We start from the raw sequence: 27,640 nt of genomic DNA on the forward strand, positions 1-27,640 counted from the left end.
CTGATCTTTTTCCCCCTCTCTTTTCCTCTTTCTTCCTCTCTGCCCCTCTCTAATTCATCTTTTCCTTTCTCTCTTCCCTTTCACCCTACCCCTATATCCAAAACCCACTGCCGCGTGGCTACATAGTAGGCCAAGGACTAACGAAACAATTTCCACGCCAAGTGTGCAAATCACTAACAAAACTCTTGCGGTCCCCGTGACTTCTGTCGCTCCTTTGGACCGCGACCGTTTAAGAACCTCGGCCTCTGCCTTCTCCTGGCGAGTGGGACATCCCTCCCGCCCGAGTCCCGTGGGGCGGGACACAGGAGAGGCCTCCCCGCAAGCAGGCTGCGGCTGCACCGCCCGCTCCCTGCGAGCAATGGGAAGGGGAACAGGCGGAGCGTCCGAGCCAGGGCCGGGCCGGGCCGCGCCCCGCTCCGCCCGGCCCCTTCCCTTCCCTTCCCGGCCCGAGTCAGGGCCGCGCCCCGCTCCGCCCGGCCCCTTCCCTTCCCTTCGGGGCCCGCCCCGCCCGCCATGTTGCGGCGGCGGCGGCGGGAGCGGCGGCGGCGCGGGGCGCTCGGAGCATGCGGGGCGCAGGGAGCGAGCCGGGCGCGCACCCCGCGCAGTGGGTGCTCATTGCCCCAGGTAACCCGGCGGGGTCGCTCCGCGGACGGGCGGCTCTGCCGCAGCGCCGAGCGCTCCCGCCCCGCCGGCCGGCTGGGGCAGGAGGCGGGCGCCGCTCCGGGGCCTGGGGCGGGTGCCGGGGCTGCTGCGTGCGGCCGGGCCCGCCCGGCTGTGCCAAGGCCGGGTTGAGGCACGGCCTGCCCGCCAGGCCCGCACGGTACCCGCCCTCCCCTCTCCAGGGACCCCGTTTCCCGCGCTGGATCAGTGCGTCTCATTTATGTGTGTCAGTTTCGTTTTGCCACCGATGTTCCTGGTGGGGTCTCGCTGTCCCCTACCCGGAGCTGGCCTTGCCTCCCTCCTCTCAGTCCCTGTATTTTTTTTGAGGAAACCGTTCAGTGCCTTAAGCCACAGCTGTCAGACAGACTTCAGTCCTAAGCCAGAGATCTCCTCAGCTCTTTATTCTGAAGCAGCAGAGCTCCACATGGCAGCTCTGCAGGTGCAGATGTGTATATCCATACACGTATATCCTCCTTGTAGTGGAGGCTTGCTCTCTCCCCCGCAGCCCTGAATCCATGGGAGGATGCCTTAGCTCCTTTACGTGTATTTCTGCCTAGCATCGGGTTTAAACAAACAGATCACAACATGTTTAGCTCTCAGAGAGGATGAGTGAAACAGGATGTGTTCAGATGCCAAGACATTAAGAAGAAGGAGACATATGTGTCTTCTTCTGATTTGGTTTTTAAGGAAATGCGACTTCCATGATTATCTGTGGACTTTTATCACTGCTTTGTGTGGTGGCATTTTCTTACCTCACCCATAACTGAAAAGTGTTGGTAACCAAACCTGATAAAAATCAGGAGCACTGTGGAGTATTTTCTGAACTTTGCCTGTGATGATGTGAGAAATGCTGTAAATTGCACCACTGAAGGAAAGGTATAGCAAGAGATTCGTTCAGCAAAGATTGAAAATTAGGCAGGAAACTCAATCTTAAGGCATGCACCCATAAGAAACCAGGCTTCTCTAGTTATGTGAGAAACAAACAATTGTTAGGATTTCACTGATCCCTCTCTTCCTCTAGTTTTAACTTTTCAGTGCCACATTTTGCTATCTGACATGCTTGATGCCTACAAAAGGAATTTATAAAGTGAGGAATTCCTTTTTTTTAATATTGACTCTACTCAGACTAGGATTTAAAGCTGAATCTTGTATCAAATGACTGGCTATGCCAACAGATGTCCATACTGTGCAAATATTTACAAATATGCTTAGCTTATGCATGAGTAGTCAGTTCTGTGCAGTAAGTTAAATTCTCCAGTAAGTGTTTGCAGGATTGGAGCCAGAGCTTGTAACTTTCATGAAGCCAGACAGTTTGTATTACCAATTATGCCAGCACAGCTCTGACAAAATTTATGTAGTACTCCAGACCTGTAAGAAAGTTTATTAAGCCTTAGTTGAACTTCAAAGTGCATAGTGATTTTTTAAAAAAGTCTGTGGCTGATAAATTCAGAACTCCACAGCTGATGAGACTTGCCAGCCAAACGAAATATTTCATGATTTTATTTTTGTTTAAGCATTATTTTCAGAGAAGCTTTTTAAAGTTAATTTGTTACCACTTTTCAGAATTTTGCATTTCATAACTGCTGTGTTGAATGAGTCTCAGAAATTTTTCATTGGCTGTTTAGCAGAATGTGTAGTAGGAAGACCTGACTACTTTCAGGAATGAAGATGGTTGCAGTTGGATTTAGAGCAAAAATGTCCTTTGAGGGTAAAATTCTATTCATATGACAATCTCTATCTTCGTAATGCCTGTATGGCATTATGGTACATACATACATACATAAAACCAGCTGGTGCAAATAGGTACAGGATCTGTTTCTGGATGTGAGCTCAATGCCATTTGTTCCTGAATCTACTAAAAAAAACTTGTCTGCTTTAGTATTCAAAGTTAGGAAATTGCAACTAATTTCCTTGTTTAAGTACACATTTATATGCTGTTATATTGCATGGGCAATAAATTGCTGCTCTGCCATTCAGAGCATGTGTGATGACTGATGAGACAAATTTCAGTTTTATTTTTGGTTTTGTAGTTTTTATATTGGTTTCAGTGTTCTGAAAACAGCTCAGAAATGAGGAATCTCTTCTGTCAGGTAGAACTGCACATGCTCTGTGTTGAAGTCATGATTATAGCTAGAGGAATGCAGCCAAAGTTTGTTACCAATGGTGTGAACTGTTTTTAGAGGGATAGACTGTCATTTTCAGTAGCAAGTGATTAATTCTGTCATATTTTCAGTACTGTAAAAGTTTGGTAATTAGTGGTCTTCTCATGCCGGCACATCACAGCACAGAGTTACAAACCATATGCTCAGCAGTTGCTTTGGATGGTTTGTAGAGGTGAATGAAGGTGTGGAGGGGAAGCAGGGTTGACTGGGGCAGTCTTTGCCCTCACCAGCCCTTCTGCCACACCAGGACACTCGGGAGAATTGCACAAAGGGAAGTCCAAGTAGGAAGGGAAAAGGAGAGCATCATATCAGACAGTCATATCTGAGGTGACTTGCTAAACAGCTTCTGGGTGAGATAGCAAATTTTACCTTTAGAGATGGTAGCCTGCCCTTGACCTGGTGAGAGGTCTTGTGATGGTGTTTCTGCTCATACTTGCTTTTTTCCATGAAGACAAGACAGTTTGACATGCAAATAGAATCATGTCTTTATTTTGTTTTTGTAAGCATAAAGGTTCCTTGGCTAGGGATTGAATCACCAAGGGCAGGACAAAGTGGGAAGCCAGAAGTGTGGGAGAGGAGTTAGGAAGTGCTGCTCAGGGCGAGAAGAGGGTGGTAACCATGTTAATCACTCCAGAAAGGCTGGAAGCTGCTGATGTACATTGTGCAGCCTTACTGGGGATGTGTACTGAAAGGCTGAGAAATGTGAGTGGCCAGGAGAGAAAACAATGAACAAACAGGAAGAGAGTAGATGGAGGCATTGGTTGTTGTGGAGGAAGATGAAAGGACAGAGGTGAAAAGACAGAAAACTTGGTCATGTTGGTAGCAACAGAGCTGTGCATGCTGGGCTTGAAATAGAGTCAATTCCTTGTGCTGTTCCTGCAGTTGCAGATTAACTGTGCAGTGAATATATAGGCACCAGATTTAGCCTGGGGCAGGCTGGGCTCACAACTAGCAGTTTATTAGTTCAAGTGCTGTGCCATGTTAACACATCTCTGGTGTTTCCAGAACCAGCTTTGCAGTGCAGCTGCTTTCAGACAGTGTCTGAACTAATAAGTCCTGATGGACCAAGCTGGCTCTGTGTAGACCCACTTGGGTGTTTCTGTGCTGTGCACCATGTTCCAGGGGATTTTATTAGCTTGGCTGGAAATCTGGTCTGAGCTAGCTTTGTGCAGAGTAGTTGACATGCATGGTTAGGAGGACCTCCCGAATCTGGAGTTCTGGAGGAACCATGGTACAGAGACACCAAAGTGCTAATGACTCCTGAAGGACCACACGGGCTTCCTTGGTGGATGGCTGAGTTTCCAGATAGTGCTTTCCTGCATTTCTAGTGGTAGTTGGATAATCAAGGCTGCCACATTACCCATGTATCCAAACTCTTTACCCATGAGAATGTAGAAATTCCTGTACTGGCTTTGTGATGTTGGTCCAGCTACTGAACAGATACAAGAGAAAGAAAAGTAGTAGCTCTTGGGGATTAAAAATTGGCTCTCTCACAGCTACAAAGTTACTAATGATGTACTTTAATAGAGGAGATTCTGTCTATATTTACTGAGTATCCATGTACTTAAAAAAAAATAAATCCTGCTACTTTTTAATGTGAGTGTAGGAAAGTTCTCCCTGCCTTTTGAACTGGGCCCATGGAACTACCATTTTTATGTGTTCTCTAAAAATCATAAGAGCTAGCAGTTATTTTCTAGACTGAGAAATACTGTTGTGACCCAGTAGTATTTTACGGCTATTGGAATCTAAAGTTTTTTAATTTTAGGGCTATCTAAATCTAAAGGCAGGGCTTTGGAAAACTATCAAATACTGTGGTAAAGTCACTGTGTCCAACATAGGTGTGATCTGGGCTTTGTATAACAAATAAACATTCTTACGTAATGACTTCAAACCAGTCTTACCAAAATCACACCAGCTGCTTAACAGGATTGGTGTGAAGGACAGTCTCTTTTTCAGTATTCCTCAGGGATAGGTGTTATGTTAGAACTGGAGCTATTTATATCCTTCACTGGTTTTAGCAAAGAGGTCAGGAATTGAAGGCAGTTTTCAAAGTGTGGTGTTCCACTCTACATCTAAAGTTAAGACTGATGTATTTAATATGTTCTGTCTTTGTCTGTGTTAGGAAAATAATATGGGTTAGCTGTATGCTGAAAATTATTCTCAACCTTTATTTTTCTGAGCTAGACAAGTTTAGCTGAGCACATTTTTTCAGTCTGCTGTTTTCTTAAACAGTAAATTGATTAGCTCTTTTATTGTTTTATGGGAACTACCATATGCATAGAACTGGAAGGTTTGCAGTGGGGGAGGGAAATTTAACAATCCTATTATTTTTAGGAATTACTTATTAAAAAATAAAAGGAGCAGTTTCACATTAGACTTGGCAAATTGTTTGAACAAATCTCATATATGCCAAAAGTCAAATGGAGGCAGAAATAAATGGACTGTGATGCCAAACCATGGGGCATCAGCATGCATTAAATTAATCCTCCATCCTTTCAATTGAGACTAAGGAACTTTTGTCTCCATGCAGTAACCGAGGAAGTATTTGACTTGAAAATTTTGGGTCATAGTGAGAGAAGGTGTCATAGTGAAAGAAGCTGTGGAATACTTAATTTGTGAAAGTAGTTTGTAATAAAAGCAGAAGTAGACTGGTTTTGCATTAACATTTTTTCCATCCTTGCACTTTGATACATGCTTTCATTTAGTGTTAAAAAAAAAAAAAATCACTATCTGCTATGAAACAGATCACACTGCTGGGCTGCTAGGGTGCTTGAATGAAAAATTGTAATGAGTATCAAAATTGAGCAGAATAATTGAATACTAATACTTTCCAGAATAATCTAGGTAAAGAACTTGGAAATAATGTTTGCAATAAACAGATACAGGGGTTTTTTAGCAGCTGAGTCAAAACATCAGAAAGCCTATATAAAATACATGCACATGTTTATATACCTTTTTAATAAGGCATACGTGAATATGCTTATTTTAGAAGTTAGCACTCTGTGGGCATATTTTACTAAACCTTCCCCTAAACTGGCATTTGCATCTACTGAACAATGCCTTTTGCCTGCAGGTAATTTGCACTATTTCTTACATGTAATTTCCTAAAAGGCATACTGAGCTCTGCTGTGAATAAAGCAGATATAACTGGCAAGCTAAGGAGCCAGAAGGAAGCACAGCAAATAAAATAACTGAAAAGAGATGTTTTAATGTGTAACACCATCTCCCACTTCTGCTTTCTGCCATCTGGCTTGGAAGAGACCAACTTATGCCAACTTAGGCCTCTCTGCATATGGGAATAGGGCTGATTCAGCCAGTAATACAGCTGCACCAGTGCTGACCCTATAAATATTGAGAAGGGAAGTCTGTACTTTTTTATCCTTTCAAGTGATAACCAGTTGTTGAACTTCTCAAGACTGACCTCCCCTTTATTCGGCTGAAACTCTGCACATTCTGTCGAGCATCTAGACTCCAGTAATGGATGAATTAGTACTGTCCATTGCTGTTAGTGAGTCCCTGAACATGTTTTGGTGGTTGTTTTTTTTTTTTTTGTGGCTAAGAAGTGAATTGTGCCAGCATAAGGGGAAGCCAAAAGATGCACTCAGGTTGTAAGTCTTAAAATTTAGCTGTATTGCCTAGCTGTGTCCTGGAGCAAAAAACCATTCAAAGTGTCAAGAAGCATTTCTTTTTGAAGTTGTGGTCAAAATAGAAAACAGTGCCCTTTTGTAGATACTGTGGGTTTTTTTTTGTAGAATGTTCTAAATTATATCACACTGAACATTGTTTCCTTAGGGCCCCAAATAATAAATGCCACAATTACCAAACTGATAATAATTTTGTCCATTACAATAGGCATGGGAGTAACATGCACAGTAAAAGGGGTAAGGTGGTGAGGTAACATCAAATTTACATAACTGTATAACAATTAAGATTATTTCCAAAAAGCAAGTGTGGGCAAGTACAAACCCATACCTCTATGTAAGCACCTGCAAAATATTGGCTGTTTGCAGAGTTGAGTCAATTGCTCCCCTGAGTAATGTGAGCCAAGGAAGCAACAGTGTAGACCTGTGGCTCATCTCCTGCTTTCTCAACTCTGTAAATGAATGTATGGTCTGGTTTTCTATTTCCTGTGCACTGGTCAATGACATCTGTGTCACATGCGGAATAGGGTGTATTCTATACCATCAACTCCTGTTGTGGGTTCTGTTTCTGACTCCAGTGAGCTTACTGATAGGATTGAAAGTGATTTGCTTCTTCATTGTGGCTAGTTACTTCTCAGCTGGATGAGTGACCTGAGCTAACCTGCTGTGGGGCCATGAGGTTGCTAGTTGTGGTAGAAAAAAGCACCAGAGATGCAAAACAAGGGAGCAGTATTGGGGACACCAGGACTTTTCTATGGCTTGTGATCTCTGGATCTTTTGAAGCCATTTATGAAACTGTATCCTCAATCTGTGCATGCCAGAATTCATTTATTATGCTTGCAGTTAAATACCTTGTAACTTAGAAAAATTATCAAAAATTTGGGTGATACAAAGTACTGGATTTATTAATTATTTTCCACTGGGCTTTTTTCAGGGCATGCTGCACAACAAAGGACATGGACACTGAATTAAAACCATTTTCTTGAGGGTAGAGATTCTAAAAGGAGCACAAATAAAAGTTTATTAGATCTAACCTATCTGTACCCTTAGGCCACATAGTTTAAAGCCTTTCATAAAATGTCTGTTTAATGGGCTCCATTACAATATCTCCATCTGACACACCTTTCATGCACAGTTAGAAGTTAAGAAGGGAATGGAAAAGACTTGTGTAAGCGACGTATGGTTTAATATCTGTTTTTAAATAAAATCTTAACTTTATATTTCCAGACTTAAATAGTCCTTTTTCTTTGCAGGGTGGTGGTTGGGAAATTTATGCTCTCAGAGGGCTTTTTCCTCTTAAGCATTTGACAGATATTTACAACCTTTTTGCTTGCTTGGCTAGCAGCTTTTTGTGTGGGTATCTCATATAACTTGATATTAGTCTGTTATATATAGTATTCTATAAGCATTTTTTAAAAAGAGAAGTTGAATAAACTTTACATCATCCATAACAGTTTCATAGCTCTTAGTGGAAGTTTGTATGTTGTTTTTCTATTTATTTATGGTACTGTACCAGATAATGCTTTTTTTGTTTTAATGACGAGATTCATATCTATCCATTGTGGAAGAAACTATTGCCAGAAATCCTTTGAAAGAGAATTCATTTTCACTTCTTTGTGTTTATGTATTTTGTAGAATTTCCCTGGTTGTATGTCTGACCTCCCCAAAACAATAATATTTTCTCCTTTTCTTCAACTGCCTCCTGGAAGTGTCTGTCTTCTGTCTTCCCAGGCAGTTTAAAGAGTGACTTGCTGGCTGAGATGCCTCCTTGAGACAGAATTAATTGTTCCCCTCTGTACTTTTCTAGCAGTTTTTTATATCACTGTAGTGTATGGTGTCCTAGGAGAAAATTATGCTGTAATGGCACATGTTAGTAAGCTGACCTGACTGTGGGTCACTGTTGGTAGAGAGTATACTGTTCAGAAAGGTCTTACCTCTCTCCCTCCAAGTATTCTTGTAGATGAACAAGTTTTTCAGGGCTGGGCTATGTGAACTGTTATATTAAGCATAGTGGTAATTATCTGATGTTTTCCTTTAGAATTTAACAAAACAGCTCCTGCTGTAATGTTACTTTTTTCAGTTTATTTTTTGTAAGGTGATTTCTTACCTGGAGGTGAACTTTAAAACTGAAAAAGAAATTTCCAACCTAGTTTAACTTTCAGTTTTGCTAGAAAATGCTACAGTACTGCTTTTTAAGGAGTCTGTGTTTACTTAGCTATAAGAGATCCTTGCTGAAATGCAAGGACTGATAAATGTAATGGCATTAAAGAAATCCTGTTACCTTTCATGGCTAAAGTCCAGAACACAAATAAGTTAGGTTTGGACACCTAACATCAAAAATCCCTTGCTCAGCATTTTCCTAGTCATGAAGTATTTAAATTCAGATAAATAGGGCCTTCTTTGCCCTTAAGGCCATATTAATACTGCATCCAGTTTTCCAAGCAGGCATTCTCCCAATTGCCTCTTTTTTTGTCTGCCAACTTGACATGTAGTAAAGCCAATCTATAAAAAAAATATACTTCAGATGCCCCTGGAAATGGAGTAGAATACTGCCTACATTTTGAGGAAATTGAAAGTTAAACTCCAAGAAACCACTTTTGCCTTTGCCTGGTCCTTCCCTTCTCCTTGTGTGTGTTCATGTCCCTTCAGACAAACTATTTTCTGTGGCAGTTGTGTGGAGAGTGTGACAGACACTGATCCCATCACCATGACATACTGGGGCAGCAGCCTGCAGCTTGGACTGTTTGTTAGGGTTTGATCCCTGCTGCCCTCTGTGCAGTGGGGAACCCCTTGGAGCACCAAAGAGCTCTGTGGGCAGAGCTGTGCTGCTCTTCACAAGGGAACAGCTCCTGGCAGGGCCAGAGGGGCACAGTAGAGGATGCTGAGCCTGGCATAGCATGGGGCAGGCTGGGATGGATGAAGGAGAGTGGTTATCTGGGTTGGGAAAGTAGAGGATTGATGAGGAAGAGAAGGGATGCTCTATCCCTATAGTTGTCTCCCAGGCTTAGCAGAGATGGATAAATTCAGTGCATTACTAGCAGGTTAGGAAGAGAACACCTCAACCCAGTAAAGATGCAAATGTCATTAAAACCAGCAAAAAATTAGGAAGAATTGTCGACTTAATTGCTGACAAGATGCAACTTCAGGCTCAGCTGGACTCAATCCCAGTGTTCATCAATCTATGCAGGAAGAAAGCAGAGCAAGTGAGCGCTGAAAGTTCCTTTGGGGTTTTTTTTGTTTTGCTTTTTGTTTTAAATTTTGAAACTCACATTTACTGTGTATATTTTAATATGTTCATGTGAAACACATCAAAGTAAACACATGCAGTATGTTTCTTTCACTATCATTAATCACTTCAGTGTTTTAAAAAGTAACAAAAAATACACTAATGTTAAACTGTGGTCAAGATTGAAATATACACAGCTCTAGAAATTGGAAAGATGCCTTTGCCAGGGCAAATGTAGCTTGACAACCATGTGTTTATGTATCAGCATATGAAGCAAGTCTGGTTAGCAAATATGGACTTTTTCCATTAAAAGCTCTCAATTTATATTGAAACTTTTTGAAGCACTTTTTCAAGCCACCTGAAGGCTCAGTATTGAAGGGAAGAAAATTACTTTAAATTCTCTGAACAACTCTGAGAATTATTACCCTCCAACACTTTTATCACTAAACATAGTTGTTTTTTGTGTTCTGCATATGTCTTTATCTGGGCAAGTTCTGTTGGTGACACAGCTGAATAACGAGTGGATATGAAGATTGAGAGTTATTTGGGCTTTTTTTTTTTTTTTTTTTTTTTGTGGGGGGGGGGGGTTTGGGGTTTTTTTTTTGTTTTGCTCGTGAAGTGTTAGTGAACAGCCAAGTGTGAGAAGTCCACTTGTCCTTTTTAGATACGTTGGGGCTTTCAGCCAGGGTGGAGGACAGCTACTTTTGGTTGTTCCTACTTCCCTGTTTGCCAAAGAATTGTGCCAGTTCCCTCTTCCCAAACCTGCTTGATGTTACTGAAAGGGGAAGGACAGTGTGGCACTTCTGTTCCTTTGAATAATCATGCAGTCTGCCTCTTCTGCTCCTCTGTGTTTTCCTCAGCAGCACCATAACACAAACATCAGCCTGATCACTGTCAGTCCATTCTCTGGGGTCTGGATACTCATTATATATGTGAAATGTTTTAGTAATTTTCCTTGCTCTGATGAATGCCTGTAGGAAAGGAATTGGGGCAGAACTGGCAGTGTGCAAGCTAAGAAAGATGATGCTGTCATGGTGCTCTTTACTGAGATGTGGGAAGTTGTTTTCATAAATGCAAGTTAGACTTTCTCTGCAAAGATAACCTGGCTAGAATATAATTAACTGGGGATACTTATAGACTGGGGAAATGTATAGGCGTGTTTTTTTGTACTTGAGTCAGTGTCCTTGTGGTAGCTGTTTCCTTCTTTTTTCAGTTTCACAGAAAAAAATGGTACTTTTGTGGGTCTGCTTTTTGTCTTCTGTTTGTTCAAAGATACAGGAAAGAGAATAACTGTAAGGGGCTTCAGCCAGAGGTGCTGCATTCTCTCAGCTTTTTTTTCTTGTGGGGAGAATTAAATGCAGTTTATTTTTCAAGTTTACACATAAGAGATAAATAAGTGTGCATGTTTTTCACAGAAGTAACAACTAGAGTAGGCTAATTCCTAAATAATATGACTTAGTGAAGGCTTTAAAGGATAGTTTCTTCCCATGTGTATTTTACCTTTTGCACTTTTTTAATGTCCACATTGTGCTTGGCCTAACTAACCAAAGCATTCTCATTGTCTTTGTGACTAATCAGGGCAGCATATCAGTTCATCTTGCTTAACTGGGATGTCAAATTTAGGAGCTCTCTTGCCTGAATGCTCTCTAGAGGGAAGTGGTTTTCAAAATCTAAATCATCCCCAGGTGCGTATCTTTCCTGTGACAGATAGAGAGTGCCAGGAAGTCTGGAATTATAATTTAAGTGCCTTGATCAGGTAGGATGAATTTGGGCTGAGGCATATAATTTTTAGGCAGATGTGTGTGTGTGTTTTCAAAAAGTGTCAATCCAATTAATTCTGAATGTCTTGAAGAAGCAGATGTGAAATGCTTCACAATTTACATGTTCATGACTTTCTCCTCTCCCCCTACAGAGGCTGCTATTGACCCCCCCGACGACACCTGACAGCGAACCCTTGTTTACAAAACTGCGCAACCCAAGCACAGGCAAGTTCTGGAACTGTGACATGAGCCTGTTCAAATTCTGGTTCATTTTCTCCACCACCAGAAGATTCATATTTCACAAAGCTGAAATAATGATGATAGGTACAAGTCTTAAGTGCCAAAGATACTGCTGGTTATGCCAGATGGTTAATGCTGTGCAAACATTTAGGATTTCTTTTATAATTTTAATTGGTTGAACTGTTTATTCATCAGGAATGCTGGCAGCACAAAAAAGGGGTGTAATTTAAGTTCTGTTTTTAAGTGCATTAGTTTTGGGGAGCTTACAGTGTTGGGTGTTGAGTCCAGGCTTTTTTTTTTTAATCCAAATTTAGGCTTCTCAGCATTCATCTTATGCTATAAAATAAATAGAGTGAGAAGAAGTGATTCAGTTGTACTTACCAAGCTTTTTGGGTCTTTTCATTTTTAAATCTAATTTTCTTTTCCTGCCCAGGTCATGGTGTCTGTTTTCTCCTTAATGGAGGATGAGGCACTTTGAATTCAAAATACATTGGAAAAAACCAGCAAATGCAGCCAATACGATGACACTACCATCCCACATTTACTTTCTTCTAGTCAGATTGTTCTTTTTGTCAAGGATTTGTAATTATTCTTTGATTAATTAATAATTGCAGTGTGCAATTCTGCAACAGAAACTTGCAGTAAGCCTATATTAGGGTTAACATTCTGTTTGAAAAACATTTTTCATGCTGCATTTTTTTTTCTTTACCTAAGCTAATTTCTTTCCTGTAGATTAAAGTTTTATGGTTTTGGTCTGAAATTGACTGCTTGTATTTATATGTATTTACATATATGTGTATAACTGAGTCTTCAGATGCATTTTAGTGTCACAATATAGAAACTATTTTTGTTCTTGAAAGAGAAAAATTGTCAAAAATAATACTGCAGAATGTTAAATCACTTACTCATCATGTTACCTACTTCTTGATTGCTCAGATTTACAGTGGGAATATAAAGCCCCATCTATTTTCCACCTGTGTTACTATTTCCTGCTGTAGCATATTGGCTTTGTAATTTATGTTTTTAAAAGCATCGATGTTAATTTGTTTTTCTCTGTGTAAAAAGAGATCTGTTTACCTTGTAGAATCAGACATCTTGGGAAAGTTTTCTGGGGAAAACCTAAACTGCAGTGATTGCCTGGGTGTGTTCCTTTAGAATTTGCAGGACCTTATTTATAGGCCTACATAGACTTTGAATCATGTAGCCTATTATAAATACAAAGTCTGAAAATGGAAGAATTGAGAACACACTATTAATGTATTTTCCTTAGCTTCGGCTCTAACAGATGAATTGTTGATGCCAGATACCGTATAAGTAGGCACTGAAGGACTCAGCACACTGTAGAATCCATGCTAACCCCTTTATTAAATAAAAGCATGCTTCGTCCTTTATATAGAGAGGTAAAAAGCACAAATTTCTATCCCTTATGAAGACTATAAAGTAGGATCAGGCTGCAATTTGGAAGTACCACAGGCAGCATTGGTGAAGTTGTGAGCAGAGCTGCCCCAGTTCTCTCTTCATCCCCTGGAGTTCCTGTCTAACAATACTGTAGGCAACCTGTGGCCACTGTCCTTTTAGCATAATGACATAAATTAGGGAGCTGTACTTAGGTAATAAGAAGGGTAGTTTTCCCAAGATTTCATAGCTCACCACTGGATTTAGCTAGCACACTCACTGGTAGGACTCTTAAGTTGTTCAGTCAGCACTCTCTGAGTAGATTGATATGGTGCTGATCAAACTGTGGTGCAGACCCTTGTTGAGGATGCACATGGTAATGATTGAAACCTCTGCTCCCCCTTATGACTACTCGTTGCTCCTCTGCTCCCCTACCCAAAAGAAAAATTATCAGAGTGCTGAAATTATATCCTTAAGTGAGGTTAAACATCTGGTCAGCCTTTTGGATAAAGGGAAAAAAATGCATTATCAGTAATTTTTGGGATTTCATGTATCTGCCCATTTTTGCTGACCTCCCTCTGCACCTGGGGATGTCTGCAGACTGAGAAGAGCAGTGCTGATGTCAGCTTTCAGGGCTTGCACTGAGGCTTCTCTGAGCCAGCCCATGATCTGCTAGTCACTGCAGCTTTGCAATTTATGTGCTCTGAGCAGGACAGCCCTGCTGCAGTTGCTCTTGTTTCTTGTAGATGGATTGATAACAAAGATAGAAGCAGCCAACAGACTCAGCTGACCACATTTCAGTGGCTGCTTCTGTAGTTGTGGCAATTTGTCATTTCAGATATGGAAAATGCCAGTCCTGTTTGCAATGTGTTTGTCACCCTTTCATTGTAACCCAAAACTGATGTGAAATGGTAGAGCTGTGTTATGGGATGACCTAAAAAAAAGCTTTCCTTTTCCTTTCCCAACTATTAAGGTTCTGATGGGCATTTCAAACCAATTTCTTCTTGCTTCCTTGTTTACTTTATATGTCTACCCACACAGAATCATCACAATCCATTTTGGGGCACAAAAAATAAAGAGTATTTCGAATTGTCCATGAAAGGTTTGAGACTTTTGTTCCCCTAACCCAGAGTCTGATATCCTCAAGACAAACATGATGGAAGGAGAGAGAATTCTCTTGTTTTCCACCTTCCCCATTCACTGCAGAAAAAAGCTGATTTCTTGAGTGATTTTGATTTGGGTTTGGATCAAAGGCTTTGTGTTGTAAGATGAACTATTCACACATCTTATTTATTGATTCAAATTCAGTTTCGTTTATAGAGCTGGTAAATGAACATCTGTATATAATAGTGTTTTTTTGTCGAGCTCTCTTTGTAGTGAGTTTATGTAGACTGTGTGTATGTTTGTGTGTCTATGTATATAAGGCACATTCTTCAAACATATTGGGTATTCTTTTGATTTTTCTGAAAGCTTACAAACACAAACCAGATTTCTTTTCAACAGGAGAAGCAACCCTTTACTTATTCAATAGTGGTGCACAGCAGCTGTTTGAAGTAAAAGCTTTTCATGAGGAACGTCGTTCCTGGTTTATAGGTCAGAGTGTTCAACAGGGTGAGTTGGATAATGTGTCTTTCTCCCCTCTTTAACTAATGTTTGTGCACAGACCTTCCCTCTCTCTTCTAGTAAATTTACAGGTGTTTTTCCTAGTTGTTTGAGACATGCTGCATCACCACCTGATAGACTCATTTGCTGTGTGGATTTAACCAGGGCTGGGGGCTTTGTAATTTCTCTTTAAAAGGTTGCCTTTGGCAGCCTCAATTAGACAGATGTTCATTTGTCATTTTCTGAAGGGGGAAGGAGGGATGAGGAATTCAATTGTGTTTAAACTGAAGTGCTGTAAAATAGTTAGCTTTCCTTGTCAATCACACCAGCAAGTCCTCTGTGTAAGTTAATAGTATTGTCCTATGGGAAGGGAAGGAAAGGACTGGATGGCCTTAGCTAGCTGAGCAAAGTGGTGTGTTAGAGCTCCAAGCACTGCAATGTATGGTCTTGCATTCTTTAAATTACCTCTGTAGTCTCCAGCCTAAGTGCTGGGTTCTCAGGAGAGGCCTGCTGTCTGAAGCTGCCATTTCAGTGTTCTCTCTGAAGGGAGTTGGTCTGTACTATCCTGGACATTCTCTGATCCTGCTCACCTTTCTGAGAATGAGGAGGAAACTTGTGTAACTTGCTTGTGACGGCTTTCACAATCCCTTTTCAGTAAGGATGTTATTGTAGCAGTGTTTCTCTGCCAGCTTGTCCACAGACCAGCACGTCCTTAACTATTAATTCAGGAGATTAAGGTATATTTATTTTATTCCCTTTCATTAGAGAAAAGTCCATTTATAGTAATAAATAAAAGCAAACCTTCCAGACATACGCTTTCTTTAACAGTAATATCCCAAAGTGTGTGCTAACTTTTAAACATCCTCTGCAGGCACATAAAGCAATGCAAGCAGTATGTCTCTGAGCTTTTCCTTGCTCTGTCTTGGGGGTGAGCCAACAGACTGGGTCTGCTCCCTGCTCCCAATTATGTCCACATTGTATTCTCTCTCTCCCTTTCTAACCTTTATTTTGGCCCTTGGGAAACAGTTGCCTTAAGAAATCATGCCCTGAGTTTTCTTTAAAAAATACAGTGGAAAAATTGTTCCTGAATGTTAGGGCTGCTGTATCTCTGAAGCAGTCAGAAGAACAACAAAAAAATCAGTGTGTTTGCAGTTAAAACAAATTATCTGATTGTCTGCAGAGAAGGGCAGAGATCTTTATACACCTCTGGTGAGTCTGAATCTTTAGAACAAATAAAAATAACTCTTCTTGGAGGTTTGGTGGAAAGCTTGTAAATGGAAGCTTTGAGGAAGAGGCTAGTGCAGTTTTTTCCTTCCAATTTCAGTATCAAAGCTTTTGTGTTTGTAAGTAGTCCTGATGCTTGCTTTGCCTCATGTGGAGCTTCATGTTTTTAATACACATGGTAGGTTGGATATCAGCTTTGCCCAAACTACATTCTTCCCATGTGATCTTTTGTTAGTTTTAGGGTCATCATAATAAGATTTCCTTTTCTTTAATTATATTCATCATGTGATTTAAAACAAAGAAAAAAATTATTATTATTTGCTTTTGGTTTACTAATTACTGTCAAATTGTCATCAATTATTTGCTCTCTTTAGTGAATTTTCTTGATGTGACGTTGTTTCCAATTATTTGCAGTTATACAAAAAGCCTGACTAAGCCATTGTCCTGCAATGAACTCCAGATGGGCAGAGGTGTCTGTTTCAATGGGAGACCAAATTCTTCCTTTGTGTGTAACCTTGAATGCAACACATTGAGCCATGTTTTCTGATCTAAGTTTATTTTGTTCCATTAGTGGACTGCATCAGATTCTTCCTTTACAGATGAAGACAGCTCTCACCTACCTAGCCCTTGAAATTTTTTCTTCTCCTGCCTGTCTTCTGCCAGAGCAGTGTTGCCTTGCCCATTGTTAGTGGTGGAATATTGCTAAATATATCTGGTATCCCAAACCAATTTCTGTTGCCCCCAAATCTGCCAATAGAGGGCAGCTTCAATTTAGCTGATTTTAATGCAATCCAGAAAAAAGGCAAAACTCAGAGTACATGAAGCAGAAGTCCCAAAGTGGAGCTTTTGCTTTGATTTATCAGGGTAGAGAATTGAGTTATGTCTGTATTTTTAATATAAAATTACAAATAGAATTTTTCTGTTTGTTTTATTAAAATACTGGGTTACTTACTAAAAAAAATATTGTTCACTTTCCTAAAAAACTTCCTAAAGCTCCAAAAATATATTTTGTGAGCTTACTTTTGCATGTCTGTCACCTAGATGGGCGCCTGCTGTTTGTTACACCAATGGACCCCTTATTTCTGATACTTTACTACCTCATAAAGGCAGACAAAGAGGTAAGCCTGCTTTATTTTTTTTCTCTGGAATCCTCAGGAGAAAACATTATTTCTGACTTCAATTCTGCAGAAGTTATGTTAATTTTACAAGGAGTGGCTTCCATAATAATGGAAATTTGCATTTAAAGTAGAATTATCTTAATACCGAGAAGTATTTTTGTTTGCATCAAGTTTTTTGGTCGGTGAATTATGGTGCAAGTATCAGTTTTCAATCTCAACAAGCACTATTCACCTTAAGATAGGAGGATCTTTTATCTTTTTGTGAGAACCTGTCCTGGAACTATTGAATTTAAAATGCTGATATGTCATCAGATTAAAATAAAGTAGTGCCCTTTCTGAAGCATCATAATGTGGTTATTTTGGGAAAGAAGGGAAAAAGAAAGAAAATTTTGGATGCTATGGAGGAGGAAGGAGGAGCATTTCTATGGCAGTTTGAATTTGAAAGGAAACAATATTTTTAGAGATGCCATATCATAGACCAGTTATGGGATGATCGAATATCCAAAAGCTGGGTAACTATAAAATGGCTTCCTTGGTTTATCAGGGGTGTAACAAATCCTCTCTTAAATTTCTGACATACATCAAAATTCATAAGGGAATTTACTGATTTTTTTTTTATAAGCAGCCTGTGAGAAAAAGGACACAAAATAAAATGGAAATGTTGATTTTGTTGTTGTTGCTGTTATTGTTGTTGTTTTACTTGTTGTTTTTATTGTGGTTTCACTTTATGCATCCTAAGAGTTTTTGCTCTAAAAGTTTTACAAGGTTGCTTGCTGTTTTCTGCTTTAGATTGCAAGTGGAGAATGCAGGAGAACAATTTTTTTATTGTGAAGATACAAAGTTTTCCTGTACCTTTGCAATAGTAACTTAATGTTCTGTAATGAATTTTTTAATTATATAAGATATAGGGTGTGCAGATGTGTTCTCTGTTTCTGTGGTCAAGATGGTCCATCAGGAGAGGTCATTTCACAAGTAGTTGAGTTTGTTCCCTGGGCACTGCACTCTGCATTCATCATCCCTTTGAAAGCTTTATACCAAACTTCAAGTAGGGGAGTAGTAAATCTGCTCTCTTTATGTGGAGGGGTGTTGAGGTAGCCTGAGTAAATGACACCTACAGCTGCTGTTTCTGTGCATAGCATGAGTCCTGTGCTGCCCTTCACTTCTTCAGTACATTGTTTTCTAGGGTTTTTTGGTTTTCAAGGCCAGGCATGATGCCAGATAAACGCATAGAACTGTTCTGGGTCCTAAAAAAGGGCAAATGCATTCTGCAGTGCCTTGCCTAAGTTAGTGTATTCTACAGTCTAGTGGCAAGGTCAGCCTGAGTGCAGCACAGTCATTTCCAGCTTGAACTAATGGATATCACTGGATTCCATAGAATCATCCTTTGCACTGTCCTTTGATTTTGATAGTGTGAGGCAGGATTCCTTGAGGCAGAATTGCTTGGTGTGTCTCTGAGCAGAGCCAACTCCTATACAGCACCTTTCTTGGCTCAGGCTCTGTGCCCATGCATGATGTAAATGCAGCTGTCTTGCTTTGGGACACAAGCAGGTTATCTATAAAATAGAGCTTACTGCAGTTTTATTTTTGTGTCTCTTAACTTCTTTTTGCCACGGTTATTGTGCCTTTTCCATTTTATGGAGAAAAAAACCTCTAAACACTTTCTTAGTTCTGCTTTTTGTGTTTTTGTTTAGGATTTTTTTCTTGTTTTTATTGTGATTTAACAATAGATGGTTACTTTTATTAAGCCTCTGAGTGTCTAGCAAGAGAATTAATTAATAATGAAAGCAGTGTACCCCAAATGGGTTTTTTCATGCTGACCAGTATAATGAGTTCAGCCTTGGTTCCAGAGACCATGCACTCTCTAAGCATTAGAAGCTCACAGAGTCTTTGTACTGATGCACTAAAGGATCTTTCCAAAGGGAAGGTTGCCAGTTGTGCCAAACCATGCTGAATGATTATGCATTGTTTGGCAATGGCAAAATTTGTTTGATAGTTCTGTCATGTGTGGGGCTACTTAAGTTGTGCCAAAATCACTTTATATCCCTATTCTGGCCAAACTGGAATTGACTTTGCAGAGGTGAAAGGTTAATATTGTGTTCCAGAAGCTGCCCTGCTCCTTTGAGATTTATCTTTGTGGAAGGAAAAGCAAAATTTGAATGGAAGTTATGACACTGGGCTTAATCCAACAGGTTTTGGTCTAAAACACTATTGGCACACACTGACTTCTGTGTCTTATGTCATCTTCCAAAAAATCCTGCTGTACTTCACATTAGTTTCTCCCCATGTTGTTTTAAATGTGGCCTTTTAAGTGCAGTGTTTGAAGAGTTCAACATTTTGCAGGTATTTACTGGTCTCAAATAAATATTTATAGCTTTCTTTGTAATCAGTTTCTGAATGTGTCATGTGTTACTGTTCAAAATATGATCTTCTTTAAATCCTTCATTTTAAAACTATGGCCATTGCATGCATATATATTTATATACATATGTGTAGTGTGTATATATGTGTCTTAACATTTTAGTAATGCTTTTGTAATCCCTTTGATGTATTTTCAGCAGCAAGGAAAGTTCCAGCCACTTGATCAAGTTGTGCTAGACTCAGAATACCCTAGCTGCCCGTTGCTGCTGAAGTGTGCAGATGTTAAACAGTACATACAGCACATAACAGAAGAAAAAGGTGAAAAAAAGGGGTAGGGAGGAGGGAGGGGAAAAAAAAAAGCTACTCAATTTGTAAGTGTCACCTCATTACAAGAGAGGTTTAAATATTGTTGTTTGCTTTACCAAATAACTGAAGTGCTGGACACAGCTGTACTTCAAAAACAGAAGCTTAGCTTAGAGCCTGTCGTTGCAGTCTTGTGAATAGAAATGTGTGGATCTCAGATTTTCTGCTGCAACTCTGAAAACCACATGCAGTCTTGTTGCTAGGTGTCATACAAATGATAAACCAATCAGAGCTGGCTTTTGACATTGCTTTATATGTTGTGAACTCTCTTTGACTTGCATGAGAATTTTGCATCTCTCTAAATTCCCTATTTAGTGTAGGATGGTCTGGCATGGAAGTGGCCCATTTTACTTTTTTTCATCTTTTCACAAAGCCTTGAAACAATAAGTAGAAAAAAGCTGGAGAAGAATAAATATGCTGCTGAGAAAGGAGAACACAAGTTTTCTGGCTCTGCATAATTTAGTGCTGTGGGTTTAAACTTAAAGACTTAATTGTTTTAAAATACAAAACTTGATTTGGATGCATAAGTATATGAGAGAGAAAACTCAAATGGAAAAAGTTAGCAAGGTATTAATTCTGTACATAGTTTCCTCAGCCTTTGTTGAGAATTCCCTTTGGTGTGAGGGCTTTAATTTTATTTGAGGACAGTATATGCTTTCTAGGGAAGGGACAGGCACATGACATTGTTTTTGCAGGTTTGCAGATAGCCAAAATGTGCAAGACCTCAGTTTTTATTTTCAGATCCTTAAACAGCATTCTATTTAGGCTAGTTTACTCTCTGATAGGGAATGGAGATTTCCCTACATGCACATGGAGATCTACAGGAGAACATACAGGAAGATTTTGCACCACCAAGTGCAAAACTAGTAAGCTCTGATTTGTGCACTAGAGCTCCTCCAAGGAGTTGAGGTTCAGGTTAAAAGACAGATTGGAAGCTACAAACATTTGGAATTTGCTTTCACGGAGCAAGCTGATCCTTATCATTGATATATTTATATATATATAAGAAGAAATATTTTGATGATCTACAGATAATTGGGAAGTGGCTAAAAAATGGTGATGAAAAAATAAAATCTGGTAAATAAAAGACCTCCTAGCTGTATGGAACGTTAAGGTGTTTGTGGGGGGCAGAAACTGTAAGTTAATTTAAGTGCACAAGTTTAAGTATTTTGGGCTTGATGTGGTGCATGTGCAGTAAGGAAGTTGCATTTGAGCTTCAGGGACACATTTGCATTGACAATGCTTACTTTCACAAGGGAGCAGAAAATCTAGGTGGCAAGGCTATTGTCACATTCTGTTTGGGACTGGAGTAGTTGGAATTATGTGCTTCCATAAACACATAATTGTGGAGTATTATTACTATTCCTCCTGCATTTCCAAAAGAACCTACAGAAATATTAGTTACATTTTGTATCATTTGGACTGAACAATCTTTCTTTGGGTGAGTTCTGACTTTTAAGAAGGCTTCTGTAGGACACATGCATCTGAAATGCAAAACTCCTTTTGCCTTCTAATGAAGAAAGGTATTTCCATTAAAAAGTATTTAAGCTTTTGGGCAATTGCTGTGCCCTACAACTTGTCTAACCTGGGATAAGTAGCCAGAGTGAGAGAAGAGTTATTAAACTTCTGTGTACAGAATGACACAATCATCAAGGTTGGAAGAAACCTTCAAGATAGCCTAGTCCAAGTGTTAACCTAGCACTGCCACTCCTAAACCGTATTTTCAAGTGTCACATCCAGACTCCTCTTGAACACTGTTCCAGAGACTGTGATTCCACCGCTGACCTAGGCACTTTATTCCAAGGCCTGACCTCCCTTTCAGTGAAAAAATGTTTCTAATATCTGATGTGAAGATCTCCTGGTGAAACTTAAGGCCATTTACTTTTGTCCTTTCAGTTGAGACATGGCAGAAGAGACTGATCCCCACTTCAGTGCAATTCCTTTCTGTTCCTGTTAGGTAGAAAGAACAGTAAGATCCCCCCTGAGCCTCACGGAGAGTAAATACCCCCAGCACCTTCAGCTGCTCCTCATCAGACTTGCACTCCAGACCCTTCACCAGCTCTGCTGCCCTTCTCTGGACACACTCCAGCACCTCAGTGTCCTTCTTGTAGTGGGGGCCCAGGACTGGACACAGGATTTGAGGTGTGTCCTCATCAGTGCTGACAGGGACCATCCCTGCCCTAGTCCTGCTGGCCACACTATTGCTGATACAGGCCAGGGTGCCATTGGCCATCTGGACACTCTGCTGGCTTGTGTTTGGTGGCTGTTGACCAGCACCCCCAGATCCCTTTCTGCTGAGCAGCTTTTCAGCCACTCTGCCCCCAGCCTGTAGTGCTGCAGAGGTTTGTTGATTGTTGACCCAAGTGTAGGACCTGGCATTTTTCCATGTTGAACCTCATGCCATTGGGTCTCGTCTTGTAAGTCCAGATCCTTCTGCAGAGCCTTCCTACCCTGCAGCAGATTGACATTCCTGCCCAACTTGCTGCCATCTGTGAACTGACTGAGGGTGCACTCAATCCCCCCATATAAATAAAGATATTAGATGAAGAATTGGCCCTGAGGTCACTAGTGTCTGGCTGCCAACTGGATGTAACACAATTTTCTGGACCTGGCCATCCAAACTGATTTTTACCCCGTGTGGAGAGCACCTGTCCAAGCCATGGGCTGCCAGCTTCTCTAGGACAGTGCTGTGGGAGACAGTGTCAAATGCTTTCCAGAAGTCTAGATGGACAACATCCACAGCCTTTCCCTCATCCACTAAGTGGATCACATTGTCATAATGGAGGTCAGCTTGGTCACCCATCTGAGAAGGTGAAAAATGGTGTGACATCCTTTTGGCTGTCAAACCTAAGTCTGCATAGGATCTTAGGACAAGGTCTGGATTATTTTTGTGAAGGGGCACTTCCTCCAAACAACAGCCTTTGGACAGCATGTTCTCCAGACAAAACTTCTAAAAAAAATTATTTGCTCTAGACAAGATCTTGTGTCTTAGTCTAACTTCTGTATCCATTCTGATACTGTAATTGCAGTTGTTATCTGTCAGAGCATCCTCCCATAAACTCTATTCTGCTAGACAGTAGTGAAGATACTTCACTGCTTGTTTTTTTTTTTTCCATTTTAAGTATGTATTATGGACACCTATAAGTTGCCAACAAATTATATTAGCTGTTAAAGATGTGTTCACTTCCTGAGTTTTGTTTTGAAATGTGAGGTGAACAATGCTTCAGTCATGAAAGCCGTACACACATGCACACATCAGCTTTATGTGATGTTCTTGGATTTTCCCAGGCTTTTACTTGCATGTACATGCTACTTCTTTTCTTGTTCAGGTTTGGGTTGGGTTACGATGGGGCTTGTTCTTAGGATTTCTTTCTTCTTTTTAGAACACCAAGAGTACTGTTATGCAACAAACCCATTGGCACTTGCTTGCCTGTCATGCACACATCACCTTTCTGTTTAATCCACTTCTATGTGTTTCATATTCTCATGTCTTTTATTGCTTGTAAAAAATACCAGCATTATGACTTCAGGTACTCATTCTTTTCTGGCTCTTAAGACCTGTTGTCTACTTTGTAGCCTTTCTCATTTAAGGAGTAGAGCATTAGGGCAAGAAATATCACTTTTGGTGAGGCTTCTGCAGCTCTGTTCTGCTTGACAGAACTTAACAACATAATTATTTCACTCTTCATTTAGTCTTAAGACATTTAACATCTGTCTAACAAAATTCTTACCCCAGAGCACTCACAGTTTACACTTACTGAATTAGCAGAAAATCCACCTTCCCTGGCCTCATCCTTGACGGGCGCTGAAAATTCATTTAGCTGAATTAAATTCTGAATTACCTGCTTTAGTAGTTGTGGAAAGGGTGTGTTACAGCTCACTAAGTCTGGGTGAGGCAGGTTGTTTGCTAATAAATTCTGACATTGGATTGAATGTACAGTAGAGAAGGTTTAAGAAAGGGTTATGAATTCCAGTTCTAGAGTGTTACTCTTTGTTTCATTTTGCAAGGCAAAAGCTGTACTGTGATTTTGTCTGATGTGATTAACATGAAGAGCCAAGAAAACTTACCTGATTAGAAGAACTAAATAATATTGCCAAGCTTGTATTCCCAGAAGGTAGGAAAAAAGGGGCCATATAAGTTTCAGAGTTATGGAAAACACTGAGAAAATGGATTTTAAAATGTGCTTTAGGCAGTTTGCTCAACAATACATCAGGGAAACTTCCAAGTCTACATAGCGATTACCCGATCACTGAACATATTATTTAATTGTAGAACCACTTATATTCCATCTGTATTTCTCAAACCCAATCTTTCCAGATGTCTCAGACCAGTTTTATAGGCACCAGACACATTAGGGAACAAAAGGCTTTCCAATATATACTCATATTATCAAACGTAGTCACTAACTCTCACCAATATCAAATGTGCATCACATGTTAAATCCACGTTCCAATATTGAATCCTTTTGTCAGCAGTTTGTGACTTTCATAACTCTCTTTAATTCTTCAGAGGTCTCAAATATTGTCAGTTTCTAGAGTTTAATAGTCAAAACTGTCAGGCACACAAAATATTTTCAAACAAAGTGATCTCTGAAGGGTTCAGTGTAATTATTTTTCACATGTTTTAATGAAAATGGCTTCACAGTTCTACATTTCCTTTCCCTGAGTCACTCTGAATCATGCTGTTGTGGGAGAGTCTGCCTGGGAATCCAGACTAGAATTACTTTTCAGTATGGGTTGGGGGATGGTGCCCTGAGGATGTCCCTTCCTCGAACTTTCTTAGATAAGAGAGGAATCTACGAATTGTACTCACTGTACTTAAACCCAAAGCACGTTAGCCCTTTGTGAAGCAGGTTCAAGTATCCAGAGTGTTCCTCTATTTTCTGCTTCTTTTTTTTCAGTTCCATTTAGAAGCACCCAAGTCCTAAAGCCTGCAGCCAACAATGTCACAGCTAATTGTTTTACCTGTAGCTCATCAAAAAGCAAAATGTGTATTAGTGTATTTTTCATTTCTGCTCTGAAGAGTTCTTGGATTTTTCTTTTGTACAACTATTGAGACAGATTCAAACTTTTATCTTGCAAACAGTTTTCCTCGACCTCTCCATACCCCCTGCCATGCATACAGAAAGAGCACATAATAGTTCACTGTTTGTCTGCAATTTGGAAGAGCCAAGATAAACCTCAAAAAAGGAAATGCTGAAGGAATCATAAATAATATGTTGTTGTTTGCCAGGGGAGAAGGAAAATCCATGAAATGAGTGTTGGAATATGACACTGTATCAGTAAATGACATGAAACAGATGTAGGTATTTCTGGGAATGGTATACAGGAGATTAAAACTTATTGAAATACCTGTTAAAGACAAAGACTGAAGCAGCAGGCTGCAAAATCTCCTGTGAAATCTTATTAGGCATCTGATTTCATTTCCCAAATGTAGCTTTCTGTGAGTTAATACTGAATTTTTATACTGAAATTTCTGTGACTCTTTGTAATTTTCTCTTTTGCCTGGGTGTTTTGAACTCATGTATCTCCAGATAACTGATCACATGTGAATAGCAAGTGTTCATGATGCCCTCATTATCGCAGGGGAAGCACTCTCTGAAATTCTTATATCATCAAGTTAATTTGTGTTGTTCCATAAATCATGAGTGAATCATGTACTTCCTCCCACAAGGAGTGAGTTTTGCTATTTTGGATTCTGTATTTTCTTTTAACTTTGTATTGAATTATGTAAAAGGGGGATAGAAGTAAAAATTCTGCTTTAGTCACTCTGACAGGAGAGAGGATAACTGATAGGGAAAGGGTTTATTGAAGAGGTATAGCTTCAGTAACCAACTTTCTGTCCTAGCCCCTTACTAGGTGCTGTAATTCACTATAGAGATTTAAGATAATAAAGATTTAAGATAATATGTTGTTTAAAAAAAAAAAAAAAGAGAAAAAGAAGAAAATTGCGGAACCAATATTTTGTGTTGTGATCTGTGTAGTTAAAGTCATCAGTCTGACGTCACAGGGCAGTGAAGGTGAAGTGAAACTATAAGGGCTTGAGAAGAGCCTTCGTGAATTAAGAAACCCAAGGTTGCACATAAATAAATGAAATCTGTGCTTTGCTGGATTAGGTCCTAATTAAGGAACGGTCAAATTGTTCAGACTTGTTCATATCAGCTCAATCTGTTTATTTTTTTTTGCTTCCAATATTTTTGAAACTTATTGCCCTGATATCAAACATCTGCAAAATGCAAATTAACTTTTATATTTTATCTAAAAGTTAAAATATTTTAAAAGTATTGAAAATACAGTCCAAACCAGACATTACTTTTTTCCTTTTGCTTGTTTTTTCTCAGAGATTGGCAGTCAGAAATTCCACAAATACAGCCAAGAGAAGACACTGAAGTGGTTAAAGAAAAAGGTATTGTGTTTCTCTTTTGCTATAAAAGTTGCTGTATGTTTAGAATGGAAATGCTTATTAGCTTGTCCATATTTGCACTGGAGCCATGTGCTGTGCCTCAGTTGAAGGTATGTGTCTTGTCCAAGAAGGACAGGCATCACAGTAAAGTTCCTCCACTTGGGAATGTGATCAAGTGTTAGAGATATTAACAAGCTTGTTGCATTTCTCTTTCTGACGGGACTGGCCATGAAAGAGGCTTATGGGGTGTGGGTAGGAAGAAGAAGCTGTCAGCTTATTGCTGTAGGCTTTGCAGAAGGTGAGGAGGGGCTTGTTTTGCTTTGTCCCTTTCATAGATAGGCCAGAGGAGAGTTTCAATTGTTACACCTTCTAAATTCTGCTGTGCTTTGAAGTTGGACAGAACTGCCTTGGTTTTGTGCTACAAATGTGTTTCCTGAAGTTTTGGCAGAGTCCACTCAGAATAGTCCTGGTTTGGTTGCTATTATCCGGATCCAATCATGCTGTTCAAGAGGTCTGTACAGCATGCCAGAAATAAACTAGGGTTAAAGCTAAGCTTGATGGGGTCTTTGTTTTGGTATAAAGAAGGTGAATTTCATTTTACTCATGCACATGTGCCCTTAATGTGATGCCACTCTATAGAAAAAGACAGTATGCATCACATGCTGAGGAGGTCTTGTCATTTAAATTAGTCAAGACAAGCACAAAATCTGGTCCACTTTGTGCAGTGATGAGGCATGGGAATGAATACCTATTTTGCAGTGATTACCTGAATATTTGCAGTTCAACAGGTGCCTGTTTGTGTAGTTGGAAGTACCTTCTCTCTATTGGATCCAGCACAGCAGTGCCCTGTAAAATCTTTAATCTTTGATTTCCGCCAGGACTGCCTTTGCCATCCTGCTGAGCTCAGGGGTGTTTCTCTGAGCAGGTGTATTTCTCACCTGTATAATCACAGCAGTTCAATCTGAGTAGCTCAGCTCATCTTAGGGTGCTGCAAAAGTGGTGCTTGTGTTGCCAAGGCAACATGTTCAAAGACGTGCTAGTTTCTTTGGGTTTTCTGAGCTCATCTGCTAGTTATTACAAATGTATATTAAATTTCACCACAGTCCATAACTTGAGTGTTTTATATGCTTGAAACAAAATTACAAGAGCTTTGTCACTGCATTAACATGTGCATAACAATACTGATACAGGCATTTCATTCTTTGGTTTTCTCTAGGTTAATCAAACAGTGAAAGCACTTAAAAGCAACAATATATTGGTAGGTGAAAGGGTCCTTGCAAGTACATTTATCGACAGTAAACAGATCACAGATGCTCAGGAAGGTAAGAAAATTAAACATGGTAATTAATTCCATTTTTGTAAGTCACATAAGTAGAGATCAAACTCATGATTAGAAACTAAAATGTATTGAAATTGGGCTTTGCAGTAAATTTATTCCCTGTACAGAAAATTCCATGTAAGTTCTGACTGTGTGCCTTTTCTAAGTGT

General features: G+C 39.9%; 1 protein-coding gene across 1 annotated transcript in view; it reads left to right on the forward strand.

Moving 5' to 3' along the window:
• The first annotated feature begins 515 nt into the window (after positions 1-515).
• Positions 516-27,640, forward strand: part of RNASEH2B (ribonuclease H2 subunit B) — a 38,005-nt gene continuing 10,880 nt past the window's right edge. Inside the window, 8 exon segments of the mRNA XM_079313815.1 lie at positions 516-624; positions 11,602-11,615; positions 11,617-11,674; positions 14,588-14,695; positions 16,952-17,028; positions 19,584-19,704; positions 26,091-26,155; positions 27,369-27,474. Coding sequence (XP_079169941.1) covers positions 564-624; positions 11,602-11,615; positions 11,617-11,674; positions 14,588-14,695; positions 16,952-17,028; positions 19,584-19,704; positions 26,091-26,155; positions 27,369-27,474 — 610 coding nt within the window. The 5' untranslated portion in view covers positions 516-563.

This window comes from Erithacus rubecula (assembly GCF_903797595.1).
Source record: "Erithacus rubecula genome assembly, chromosome: 1".
NCBI classification, from domain to species: Eukaryota; Metazoa; Chordata; class Aves; order Passeriformes; family Muscicapidae; genus Erithacus; species Erithacus rubecula.